A 12983-nucleotide genomic window follows, 5' to 3' on the forward strand; every position below is an offset into this window, starting at 1 on the left:
ATTCTCAGGGCTGCCGACAGTTATGTTCGAACTCGCTATCTCCTGGATGCAAGCTCAACAGCTGTGCGCCCCTAACTGCACGGCCAACTCGCCTGGTCAAAATTAAACAAAAGAGTGTCCTGCACGATAATGACTACACTCTAAATTCAGACATTCATAATTATAACATACGGCAAACAGATGACATAGCTCTCTTTTAAATACACTCATATAAATATGGCAACTGGCAAGTACTCAGACATTAAATCATATAATCATCTTCCAAGAGATTTAAAATCAATTTCCAATCTGCCAAATTAAAGTAAGTGCTATGGAATCAATACCTAAGTAAGCAGACTAATTTTGTGAGTAGAGTTTGTATGATTGTAATGTAAAGGAAATATTGGAATTTTCATACAAAGATCATTATAACATAATTAACTTATTTTCAGCCAATGTATATGATTTTTATCTATGTAGATGCTTTACCAAATTGTATTGTACAATTCCTGTATATGAGCCTTTGGCTCGTTGGAGTTAATTAAAAAAATTACAAATAAAAAACAATACTGTTAGGAATATGTGCAACCTTTGAATGCCATCTTGGCCACTTGAATCTCAAATTTGATGTTCCTACTTGCACCACCAACACCACCACAATCAATGAAAGGTTCATTGTTCTCAGTAGCGAAACTAAGAACTCTATATCAACGGATAAAAAAACCAAGAGATGAATTTAGTCTGGGAAGATCATTATGGAACTCAAGAGGACAAATTGGGGTAAATATTCATTAATAAGAAGAATACTTAGGGATTAGAACAATTTATGAAGCAAAATATTCAGTATATTATTTATTCAAGTGTCAGTTTTGAAATATTCAGCCCATTCCCATTTTCCCCCTCGAATTTTGAAAAAAATCCCAATGTTTTAAATGTTATTTTATAATGTGAACTCCAACAGGATTTAGAATGTTCATTTTTTTGTATTTGAAAGTATTTGCGGCTATGTTACTATACTTATGCTTACTTATTTATTTCTTTAAATAGCTCTATTTCACTTTCATCTAATATTAGTGGAGCTGTGTACTTCTTTTTTACCTATCAGTATTAATAATGTAGTAGTATTTCAAGCAGTTTGTAGTTACCTGATAAATGTCTTCAGAGCTGTAGTTTATAGCTCATTCTTGTCTTCAAAAATCATACAACCTCAACAAGGATATTTTGGGCACATAAACTCAAGAAGGGGCAGGAATTCTTAAACCTGTACCAGCAATGTTACATTTAATAAAGCATTAATCAGTCAGCCAAGTAGCTAGCTTGAAAGCCACTCTAGCATCAGCAATAAGTAACTAGGGAAATTATAATTGTGGTTTTTTTTTTTCATATCTAATACTATTTTTATCTCTGTGCAGATTGCAAAGTAAAATTGTGAGATAGCAAGACATCTCTTGAAGAAGTTTTGGGTTTGTGAGAATTTATTGTAAAAATTAGACAGTAGTTCTATTGATAAGATCCATTGTCCTGATTGATCTTGACTTATGCAAAGGATTAATTTCCAGCTAATGGTGGGCGTGAAATGCAACGATTAATCTCCACGCACGTGGAAGCGAGCAAGATTGGTCGTCAGATTGCGGAAGAGGTTCTGGACTCACAACGGCGTGGAGTGGATTCTTCACCTGGAAGCAGTCCTTCACCAGACATAGACTGTCCACTTAGTGCCCAGCCACCTCCTAGTATAGAGGTACTTGATACTATGTTGGACTTTGAAATGGAGTTAACTGTTTATTACTTGATTTTTTTTACAGAAATTTTAATTTCACCTTATTATATCCACATTTTAATTCAAATTATTCATGTGTCAGTTTTGAAATATTCAGATTTTTCCCATTTTCCCCTCGAATTTTGAAGAAAAATCCCAATATTTCATATGTTATTTTATAAGTGATCTCCAACAGAATTAAAATGTTCAATTTTTGCATTTGAAAGCAATTGCTGCTACTTTAATATACTTGTGCTACTGATTTATTTCTTTAAAGAGCTGTAATTCACTTTCATCCAGTATTAGTGGAGTACAGTGAAAACTGCAGCTGTGTATGGCTTACAAAACTTTATTTAGCAACTCAACTTTTGACAGGTTATACTTACTATTTTTTTTTTTTACAAGTTCCTTTACGTTGCACCAACACAGATATGCCGTATGGCGAAGATGGCATAGGAAAGGGCTAGGAGTGGGAAAAGCAGCCGTGGCCTTAATAAGGTACAGCCCCAGCATTTGCCTGGTGTGAAAATGGGGAAACCATGGAAAACAATCTTCAGGACTGCCGACAGTGGGGTTCAAACCCACTATCTTCTGAATACCGGACACTGGCCACACTTAAACGACTGCAGCTATCAAGCTTGGATTCATTTTTAAAATCATCTTGTCTTTATTGAAATGCCATGTATTTACTTTTGGAAACAGTTGTCTTTAATTTGTAAAGCAAAGCACAGTGAAGCTCATTGCCATGCAGGCCACGAACGCCCTTAAAGGAGCGGAAATTTTTAATCTTGGCACTAAGTGGGAAAGAATGGTTACCTCTGTGCTTAGCCACCTTTGCCCCTGGGAAAATAAAATAAAATGAAATGGCGTATGGCTTTTAGTGCCGGGAGTGTCCGAGGTTATGTTTGGCTCGCCAGGCACAGTTCTTTTGATTTGACACCCGTAAGCGAACTACGCGTCGTGATGAGAATGAATGATGGTGAAGACGACATATACACGTAGCCCCATGCCAGCAGAATGAACCAATGTTGGTTAAAATTCCCAACCCTGCAGGGAATCGAACCCGGAACCCCTGTGACCAAAGGCCAGCACGCTAACCATTTAGCCATGGAACTGGACTACTCCTAGGAATTAACCTGGTACTCATTTCTGGTGTAGGCTGAGTGAACTTCAGGGCTGTGTGCCTCATTTTGTTTCTAAATTCTTGGACTTCCTGACAAGGAAACAGGCCCGTGTCCTTCTGGGTGAACTTTAATATACTCATGCTACTGATTTATTTCTTTAAAGAGCTGTAATTCACTTTCATTCAGAATTAGTGGAGTACAGTGAAAACTGCAGCTGTGTATGGCTTACAAAACTTTATTTAGCAACTCAACTTTTGACAGGTTATACTTACTCAGTGAGATGGATTAATTATTTTTTTGTTTTTACAAGTTCCTTTACGTTGCACCGACACAGATAGGCCGTATGGCGAAGATGGTATAGGAAAGGGCTAGGAGTGGGAAAAGCAGCCTTGGCCTTAATAAGGTACAGCCCCAGCATTTGTCTGGTGTGAAAATAGGGAGACCACAGAAAACTGCCTTGGCTAGGCAGCCCCTGTCTTTTAATTTGTTTTGTTCATAAATACTGTTTACCTGGAAAATGTTCTCCTGTAACTCATCCTCTATATGGGCTAAGACCACGTGATAATCTGCAAACAGTTGATATATCAATATTTTAAACCTGGACTTACATTTTACTCCACTTGTTCACAACATCATCGATATACTGCTTATGCAGTGAGTTTCTCTCACCAGTTGGCCGGCAGGTGCGCCCGGCTTATCTGCCTCCCGTTGACTCATCACTCCCCGCTCTGTGGCATAGCAACAAGGATAACACTTCGCTCATTTTATCCATACATAACATGAGATAACAATTAAAATTAATAAGCTCGTATCTTATGACAGGAGATGTTGAAAATGTTCTCCTCCTGCATCCACATATTTCTGGCATCATCTTAGGAAACTCCGATTCACACGCATAAGTTCATCTTCTGTAATTGAGGGTATTTCTCTCCAGATATGTTCTTTAACATTTTCATAGCCCATGATTCGTAGCTCTTCGAAACCCTGGCTTTTTTCATAGTCTATCAGCTTCTTTCCATATTGATTGGTACTCTGATATAAAGAAAGTCTAAAATCTCCACCTTATCAATACGTTAGTTTATTTACTCTAAATTACTAAATTGGTCAATACTGGTTTCAATCCCTCGGGGATCATCTTCAGTTGACACGCAAAAAAGAATTTATAAAAACATCACATATGAAAGGTTACATTTGGTGACTATTTCAATTAAATCAAGTGTTGAAGTTATGTCATTAAAGTGCTAGTGGATACATCTTAGTTTTTTAAACGTGCTATTGTATGAGGTATATTGGCTCACTGTGTCTAAGCTTTTTGTACATATAATGGATTCTACACTTATTCACATCTGGTATTGATAATATTTCATTCAATATGATTGATTCATATGATTAAAACATTAACAAATATCTTACTAAAATGGTAAAAAATATACATCTTTGTTTAAAAAGTACTTGTTGTTAGTCTTTTTGATCATACTACACTTGTATTACAAAATGTGGAATAATGTGTATGAGTGAAAAATCTTATTCCACATTTTGTAATACAAGTGTAGTATGATCAAAAAGACTCTAACAACAAGTACTTTTTAAACAAAGATGTATATTTTTTACCATTTTAGTAAGATATTTGTTAATGTTTTAATCATATGAATCAATCATATTGAATGTAATATTATCAATACCAGATGTGAATAAGTGTAGAATCCATTATATGTACAAAAAGCTTAGACACAGTGGGCCAATATACCTCATACAATAGCACATTTAAAAAATTAAGATGTACCCACTAGCACTTTAATGACATAACTTCAACACTTGATTTAATTGAAATAGTCACCAAATGTAACCTACCTTTCATATGTGATGTTTTTATAAATTCTTTTTTGCGTGTCAACTGAAGATGATCCCTGAGGGATTGAAACCGGTATTGACCAATTTACTAATTTAGAGTAAATAAACTAATGTATTGATAAGGTGGAGATTTTAGACTTTCTTTATACCCTGGCTTCTTGTCGAAGTCGTCTTAGGTATTTTGTAGGCATATGTTCTAATCTTTCTGTGATTAGTTTCCTTTTTCCTCATTAAGTACACAGTTTTTAACACTTCACTTCTTATTGAGTTAAAAACTAGTTCCTCTCAATTCGTTTATGACTTTCTGCATCGTCTCTCTATGCAGAGGACGTACACCTGGAAATTGTGTTACAAATCGCATTACGACTTCCCTGCAAGACTCTGTTTTCACATAATTATCATACATAAATACCTTTTCCTCTACCGTGCACACATGTGGAGGCATTATAAGAATTATACCCTGAAGTAACACTTCACAACTTGAGAACAGTTGGACCGACAGATCAACACTTAATACATGTTCTAAGCATGGGCGTGAACTGCGAAGTGCAGGCATTCCCGTACTGTCCCTGCGCTGTGTAACGGGGAGTGATGAGTCAATGGGAGGCAGGTAAGCTGTGCGTGCCTGCCGGCCAACCGATGAGAGAAACTCATTGTATCTCTATGCATAAAAATGAAATTCTGTCTTTCTGCCTTCCAAAATGGCATCACATCTAACCATTGGATGGAATTTGATGAAAATTTGCACAAACAGTCTGAGGGAAATGTTATATAACTGACTATATTTTATTTCAAAATATTGACTTGGAAGTGACATATGTCTTATGGCTGGGGGTCATCTGAAAATTTGCAGCACGAAATTAGCGATACAAAATGTGTGACGCGATGTTACAAAGCAACTGTGCAGGCTGTGATGTGAAAGGTTGTTAGAGTATAAATTTATTTATTTTTATTTATTTATTCAGGATCAGCAACAGCATAACGCCAAATTACAAAGATCCGAGCTATGTACAATAGATATGAATCTAAAATGAAAGATACATAAATATTTACAAAGAACACAAATATACACAATAAAAACTGTACAATCATATATAATACATATTTACATAAACAACGATATTAACAAAGAAAAATACATTTACAGTAAATACAGGAGCAGAACTGGAAAGAACAAGAAGGAAAATTAAGTTATATTAGAAATATCATGACAGAAGGAAGGAAATGTTACGAAGATGTCTAGGTTCTTGTTGATAGATAATGTATTAAACATTGCTGGACTACGTATAGAATGGGACCTTTGAGGGAGAGAAAGCCGGGAGTAAGGAATATGGAATAGGGTCTTCATTCTTGTACTACAGGATGGGACGTGGAGGGGGAATAAGGAAGCTAAATCTGGAGACCTAAATAGACCATTAATTGCTTTGTATAGCAGCTTTAGGTCGGCTACTTTCCTCCGAGCAGAAAGAGTCTTGAGGTTCAGTTTCCCAAGCACTTGGATAGTGCTTAGGTTCCGACATGCAGGGACCCTGGCTGTGATGATAGCACAAAAAAAAGATTGTACATGGTCAAGGAGGCAGAGGTTTGAAGAAGCAGAAATGGACCAGACTGGAGAGGCGTATTCAACAATAGGTAAGATACAGGAAACGTAGAATGCTCGGAGGTCATTTACATCTGTGATGTCAGAAAACCTGTAGAGTAAACCGAGGAGTGACATAGCATGTGAGGTAACATGGTTGATGTGATCTTGCAGGCTGTGATGTGAAGTTTTGATGGATGGATCAAAGAGGCCTCATCTCATCATACTCTAGAGAAATGATTATTTCATTCGTGGTAGTTTCATAGGCCCTTAGTCCGTTTTTCTCTTTCAATGCACTGAATCCTACACTTGTTGACTCCAAATTCTGTACAGATGTCTAATGATTCATTAGATGTAAATAAATTAATTGCTGTTGATTTAAGTTTTGTTTATTGAAAGAGCCAACGGCTCTAGCCGTGTTGAAACACCGGATCTCGTGAGATCTCCGAAGTTAAGCGACATTGGGCGTGGTCAAGATTTGGATGGGTTGCCATGCGCTGTTGGTGGGGGGTAAGGGAAAGCAGGAGCGAAAAGGAACTAGCCACCCTACCGTACGTAAACTCCGGCTCAGGCACACCTCTGCGCGGACCTGCCTTCGGGCAGAATACATCCTTACCTTATTGAAAGACATATTTGTAATCATTTGATGTTCCCAAATGGAAATTCAACATTTTTTTTTTTTTTTTTTTTTCAAAAATTCATGTAATAATTTAAAACTACATGGTGTCTGTTGCTTTCTTGCACAATCTTGCCTAAATTAATGGACCATTTGAACTAAAATTTAGTATGGATGACATATTTAAAATATTCAGTTTAAATACAAGCATATTCTGATTCACTAATTAACCTTTTCAAAAGGACAGCCATTAATATGTACATATTTACTGAACTTGTGCATGTTTTATCCACTAAAAACGAAAACAACGGGCAAATTACACATCACAAAATAAAACCAGCATGCATACTTAAAATTTATTTTTCTACAAAAAAGGTCATGGGTATTTTCTTTGTAATTCTAATGGTTCTCCAGGAATGTCCACTTTTGTGTGTTAAGGCTCACATTCCAGAGCTTGAAAAAAAAACTCATCAACAATAATATTACACTCACCAACTGTTATTATTTGAAGCGTGCTCTGTCTTTTTACTGTCACTCATCTTGGTACAGTACAGTACTGCTGCCACTGTATAAAATTAGCAGCATGTATTTTGTACATATTGCTTTATTAAAAATTCTTCCCCTGCACAATGATTTACTCTTGAAACAATTCTTATTCCATTGTACAGTTCTTTTAACATTTCCAAATGTTATTATATCTACAAATAGAATGTTTTCCAAACTATATTCCCATCTTTTATATACCGGGTGGGAAAAATAAAACTGGCCGGGGAAATACGAGGGTCGAGTCATAAGTCACGGCAACTTTTTTTTTTTCTCGCGAACAAGAGGCAATACGGAAAATCTAAGATATGCATTTGGAAATATAGGGCATGTTCTTATGCATAGTGCCCGAAGACAAATTCTGACTTCAGGAGATTCTCATAGGAAAGTGACAGAACACAGGCCATTGGTAAACATTGTTTTATTAGGGTACAGACAGCAAATACACAAGACTAAGTACAAAGGACAGGTCTCCACTGGTTATAGACCTCCGAAATAATCACCCAAGGTTTTCACTGTGCGTTGCCAGTGGTGGAGCAGGCGCTGAATACCATTCGCTGCATGTGTATCGCTAACGTGTGACACCTCTCTCCGAAATGCTGTTATGATGTCCTCTTTGTTAGCAAAGCGTTGTCCACATAATGGCTTCTTGACTTTGGGGATTAGATCATAGTCACACTCCTAATGCTTCCTGCTGCTCTGCATGGCATTGGCGCGCATTTTTGCCGCAGAGAACTGCTCTTTTAATATACGATCGTTGCTCCTGCTTGTTGACTTCCATTTTGTGACGCTCTCACTCACACACTGAACTTGGGGGCATGCTTAGACCTACACTGTTGTTTACATACACCATCTAGTAGCATCATACGCAAGTACATACCGCACGTTTCCAAATGCATATCTTAGATTTTCCGTGTTGTCTCCTGTTCGAGAGAAAAGAAAATAGTTGCCATGACTTATGACTCGACCTCTGTATTTATAAGACCGACGCGGAATTGATCCTTGTTAATGAACAGGAGAACAGCCCATCACAGGAAATGCTGGAAACCATAATTTTGATGCAGCAATCAGATGCTGTCGCATGTCTGGGCGTGCGCATCTCCCGCATGCTCAACACATGAGGGTTCATCTGAACACTTTAACACATGCACAACAGTAAATCTGTAAGGATACAGATGCTGGTCTTTTATATAATACTTCGACATGACGATCTCTCAATTCCCACTTGCACAGATAAATGGTGTTGGGATTTCGTTTGACTTCATTCCAGGCTTTCCTTCACTTGTGCAGTGTTTTCCAGTGTTTGAATTCTTTTGGGTAGTTACAGTTTTTATTCACTACAGAGCCCGTTTTTCACCATTTTGTCAGTAAGTTTTGCATTTCAGACTTTGCTGGAGGATTTTTCCAAAACACTTCCAGTCTTAAACTCTTGCGTAAACAGTTCCGCACAGGTTTTATACAATGATATAGATGTTGATTACCATAGGGAATCTGAAATATTTGTCCTGAATATAAATATAAATGGTCCGTTATTGGACATTATAAATTTTCCAGCTAACTCATTCTTGGTTGCCAGCGTTTCGCCCTCGTGTGCTAGGGTGGGCTCATCAGTTGGTACCTAGCACACCTACCAATACGCTGGCTAGTGCATACCGTGGAGGCCACTGCGTAGGCTAACTGGAGCCACCGGCAGTGCCAATGCACTAAGAGACTTTGTCTCATTATCAAAAATTGATGCCTGCTTGGCCATCAGATGATATAGATGTTGATTCCCATAGGGAATCTGAAATATTTGTCCTGAATGAGTAAATTTATAATACCAATATAAATGGTCCGTTATTGGACATTATAAATTTTCCAGCTAACTCATTCTTGGTTGCCAGCATTTCGCCCTCGTGTGCTAGGGTGGGCTCATCAGTTGGTACCTAGCACACCTATCAATGATTCGCATATCACTCAGCAATGAACACGGGCTGTTTTATCATGAGCACCATTTTGTGTTGCATTCAACTGGTCACTAAACACGTCTGTTCCTCTCACTTACTCACACGTAATGACAGCGATGTGCTGAGGAGCTGAGGTACATTAAAAGAGGCAGATTCTAGAAATGTAGGACTTAAAATTACACAGTGCCAAACACTTTTTTTTTTTTCAAGATGTTTTACTTCTCACTGACAAAGAAAGGTCTTATATCGATGATGGGATAGTAGAGGGTAAAGAGTGGGAAGGAAGTGGCTGCGGCCTTAGTAAGGTGCAGCCCCAGCATTTGCCTGGTGTGCAGATGGGAAGCCATGGATAACCATCTTCAGGGCTGCCGACAGTGGATTTTGAACCCACTACCTCCTGAATGTAAACTCACAGCTGTGCACCCCTAACCACATGGCTAACTCGCTCGGTAGTGCTAATCATAAGTCTTGTTCAGATTGTATACTGTATTACTCAGTGCTGACATTTTTTTGTTTCTTCTACAGTCACAAATTTCTACCAGTAATTCGAGTGACCGACAAATAGGACAGCAGAGAGGAAATGGAATATTACAGCAGCCTAGCACGAACAACAGTCCGTCGTCAATGTCAATGTTCAGCAGCATCCGGAATAATGTTCAGCTGTCCATTGCAAGTGACCCAGGTAGCAGTATTTTGTTTTGTTCTCTATATTGCACTGTCATTCTGCTTTATAACAGTTACTTTAGCAATTTATTTAGAAACAGTCAATTATTTGAACAACTTCACATTAATGATAATAACTGGTTTAGCAACACAAGGAGTTTTATCTCTAAGGAAGAACAATTTCACGATTAAATCAGTATTGATCTTATCTTCGTTCCTGAGAATACGTTTTCTCCTGCGATTCTTCTTAAAGTCTGTTGGCTCTGTGAACATGTCGCTAATGACTGATCAAGGCAATCTTCACATGAAACGTGCGGCTACACAGGTCACATCTAAATGTGGGTGGAGGACGCGGTTGGATCTGACATAGTTTCTGCTTTTCATGGGTTTCAATTTCATGTCTGCGACATGTCTGCTCAAACAATGAGACATTTTCTGCAGTAGGTTTGTGCTAAAGAACACTATTTTTTACAGTTGTTGCCCAGGTGTTAGCATTTATGTTGGTGCTATTCATAGTCTTCTTAAGCTGGTCTTTATAACGTTTCAAAGGAGCACCTTGGGGCCTTTCACCATGATTAATCTCACCATTGAGAAGTTGTTTAGGCAGTCTGCTATCATTCATATGCTGGATGTGACCAACCCATCTAAGCCGATGAGTGATTATGATGGCTTCTATGCTGTTCATATGTGCCTTGTCAAGAGCTGCCACATTGCTTATGTAGTCCCCCATTTGATGTTCATGATGGATTATTGATATAATAATTACATTAACTTTGGATGAGTAAGTTTCTGATAACTAGAACTGAATGAAAGAGCAAAATATTAACTAGGGAGTCTAGTGTATTGTGAAATATTATGAAGTCTGCTACCTGGTGGCTATGTTCATTAAGGCATCAGATCTTTTTGGTCTGACACCGTGGTTAGCCAGTTTGAGTCCTGTTGGAGGAAAAAAAACCCCATCAGAATATTGGCTAGCAGGATAGGATAAGTGAGGGTATCATCATCGTTGACCATCTCCAGTTGCCCGTCTGTGGTGTACGAGCTCCCTCCATCTTTGTCCATGAACCATTGTTCTCTCATATCTTCTCCCAATCTTGTCCTCTCTCCTCGACATCTTTCTTCACCAGATCTGTCCATTTTCCTCTGGGTCTGCCCACTGGTATTTTTTCTTTCACTTCTCTTTCATATTTTCTTTTTGCAGTCCTGCTTGCACTCATCCTTCTTACATGGCCAATCCACTTCAGTCTTGCGTTATGAATCCTCTGTAGTAGGGAATCTCCTATTCCCACCTCCTCTCGGACTTTTTCCTTCCTGGTCTTCTGTATCATGGTGCATAGGAACTTCATTTCTGCAGCTTGGAGTTTTGAGTTTTCTCGTCTCGTTGACATGGTAGTTTCCAAGCTATATGTGAGGATGGGTGTATAATATGATTTATATGAAGTCATCTTTGCTATTAATGGTTCTTGTTTATCTCACAGCAGTTGTCTTACTTGGCAGTAAAATTGAGTTGCCTTGCTAATTCGACTGTCCATCTCATACTTTGCAAGGTTGTCTTTTGATATTATACTACCCAAGTACTCAAATGTTGGAACACTGTCCAGTTTGGTGTCATTTGTTCTGATTTGTGGTTTGTCATCTCCCCTCTGTAACTTTATCACCACCATCTTAGCCTTGTTGATATTTAAATCATACCTCTTAAACTCTTGACTCCATTTCTGCAGTTTTTTCTCCACATCATATTTGGTTTCACCCCAGATCACCATATCGTCTGCAAAGATGAAAGCTTGCAAGTCTTGCTGCTTCTTTCTTTTTAGAGCCTTTATTATGGCATCCATCACAGTGATAAATAAGAGGGGTGACAAAGCACTGCCTTGCTGTACTCCTCTCTTCGTTTCAAACCATTCGGACAGCCCGCAACCCATTTGCACACAACTTCTGGTTTTTTCATACAACATCTTCACTTTTGCAATTAGACTGTCACAAACTCCCAACTCTTTTAGACATTTCCAGATATGCTCCCTTGGTATGCTATCATAAGCCTTTTTTTATGTCTTAGGGATAGTAGAAAAAGTGGTTTTCCTTGTTCCCAGTGCCTTTCCATTAACATCCTGACTGCAAAGATAAGGTCTGTAGTTGTTCTTCCAGACCTAAAACCTTATTGTTCCTCTTCTAATAAAGGTTTTACAATTTCTCTATGATTTTTTCCGCAAGTTTTAGACCGTGGGAGAGCAGAGTAATTCCATGGTAGTTGATGCATTTCCGTCAACTCCCCTTCTTGAAAAGAGGCACGATTATATCCTTCTTCCACTCTTCTGGGATAGTGTTCTCCTGCCATACTGTTCCAAGAAGTCTATATAACCACTGGACCGCTGGAGTTCCTGCTGCTCGTAACGTATCTGTACTTAACTCATCCACTCTAACTGCTTTTCCTTTCCTCATACTTTCCATGGACTTTTCTATCTCCAGCCATGCAATTGGGGGTTCTATGCTTCTACTTTCCTCGTTACTACTACAGGGTTCCTCACTGTCTGATGTCATGCTCGCTACTCCATTTAAGAGATTATTAAAAAAGGTCTTAAATTAATTCCTGATTTCATCCTCTTCTCGCACTTGAGTTCTGTTGTCCTCTTCTATTGCCTTTATAACTTCTTGTTCACACCTTCTGTTCTTGACTACCCTGTACATATGTGGTTTGAAAAGTTCTCGTAATGTACTAGAATTAAGTATCTTACCTCGGTGGAACTGCTTTTATTTTTCAACATAGTCTCCCTGTAGACAAATGCATTTGGTCCAGCGATGTTCCAATGCCTTGATCCCATCTCGAAAATGAGATTCCTCCGGGCCTGCAAAATACCTCTCCAGTTCGGCTGTCAGTTCTTCCCTTGTAGAAAATCTCTGTCCACCGAGGAAAATTTTCAGCTTG

General features: G+C 38.3%; 1 protein-coding gene across 2 annotated transcripts in view; it reads left to right on the top strand.

Moving 5' to 3' along the window:
* Positions 1 to 12983, top strand: part of cyc (basic helix-loop-helix ARNT-like protein cyc) — an 816156-nt gene that overhangs the window by 783818 nt on the left and 19355 nt on the right. For both annotated transcript variants that reach the window (XM_067135751.2, XM_067135752.2), the window contains 2 exons: positions 1539 to 1720; positions 9923 to 10079. In XM_067135751.2, coding sequence (XP_066991852.1) covers positions 1539 to 1720; positions 9923 to 10079 — 339 coding nt within the window. The remainder of the gene's footprint in view (positions 1 to 1538; positions 1721 to 9922; positions 10080 to 12983) is intronic.

This window comes from Anabrus simplex, chromosome 1 (assembly GCF_040414725.1).
Source record: "Anabrus simplex isolate iqAnaSimp1 chromosome 1, ASM4041472v1, whole genome shotgun sequence".
In the NCBI taxonomy this organism is placed as follows: Eukaryota; Metazoa; Arthropoda; class Insecta; order Orthoptera; family Tettigoniidae; genus Anabrus; species Anabrus simplex.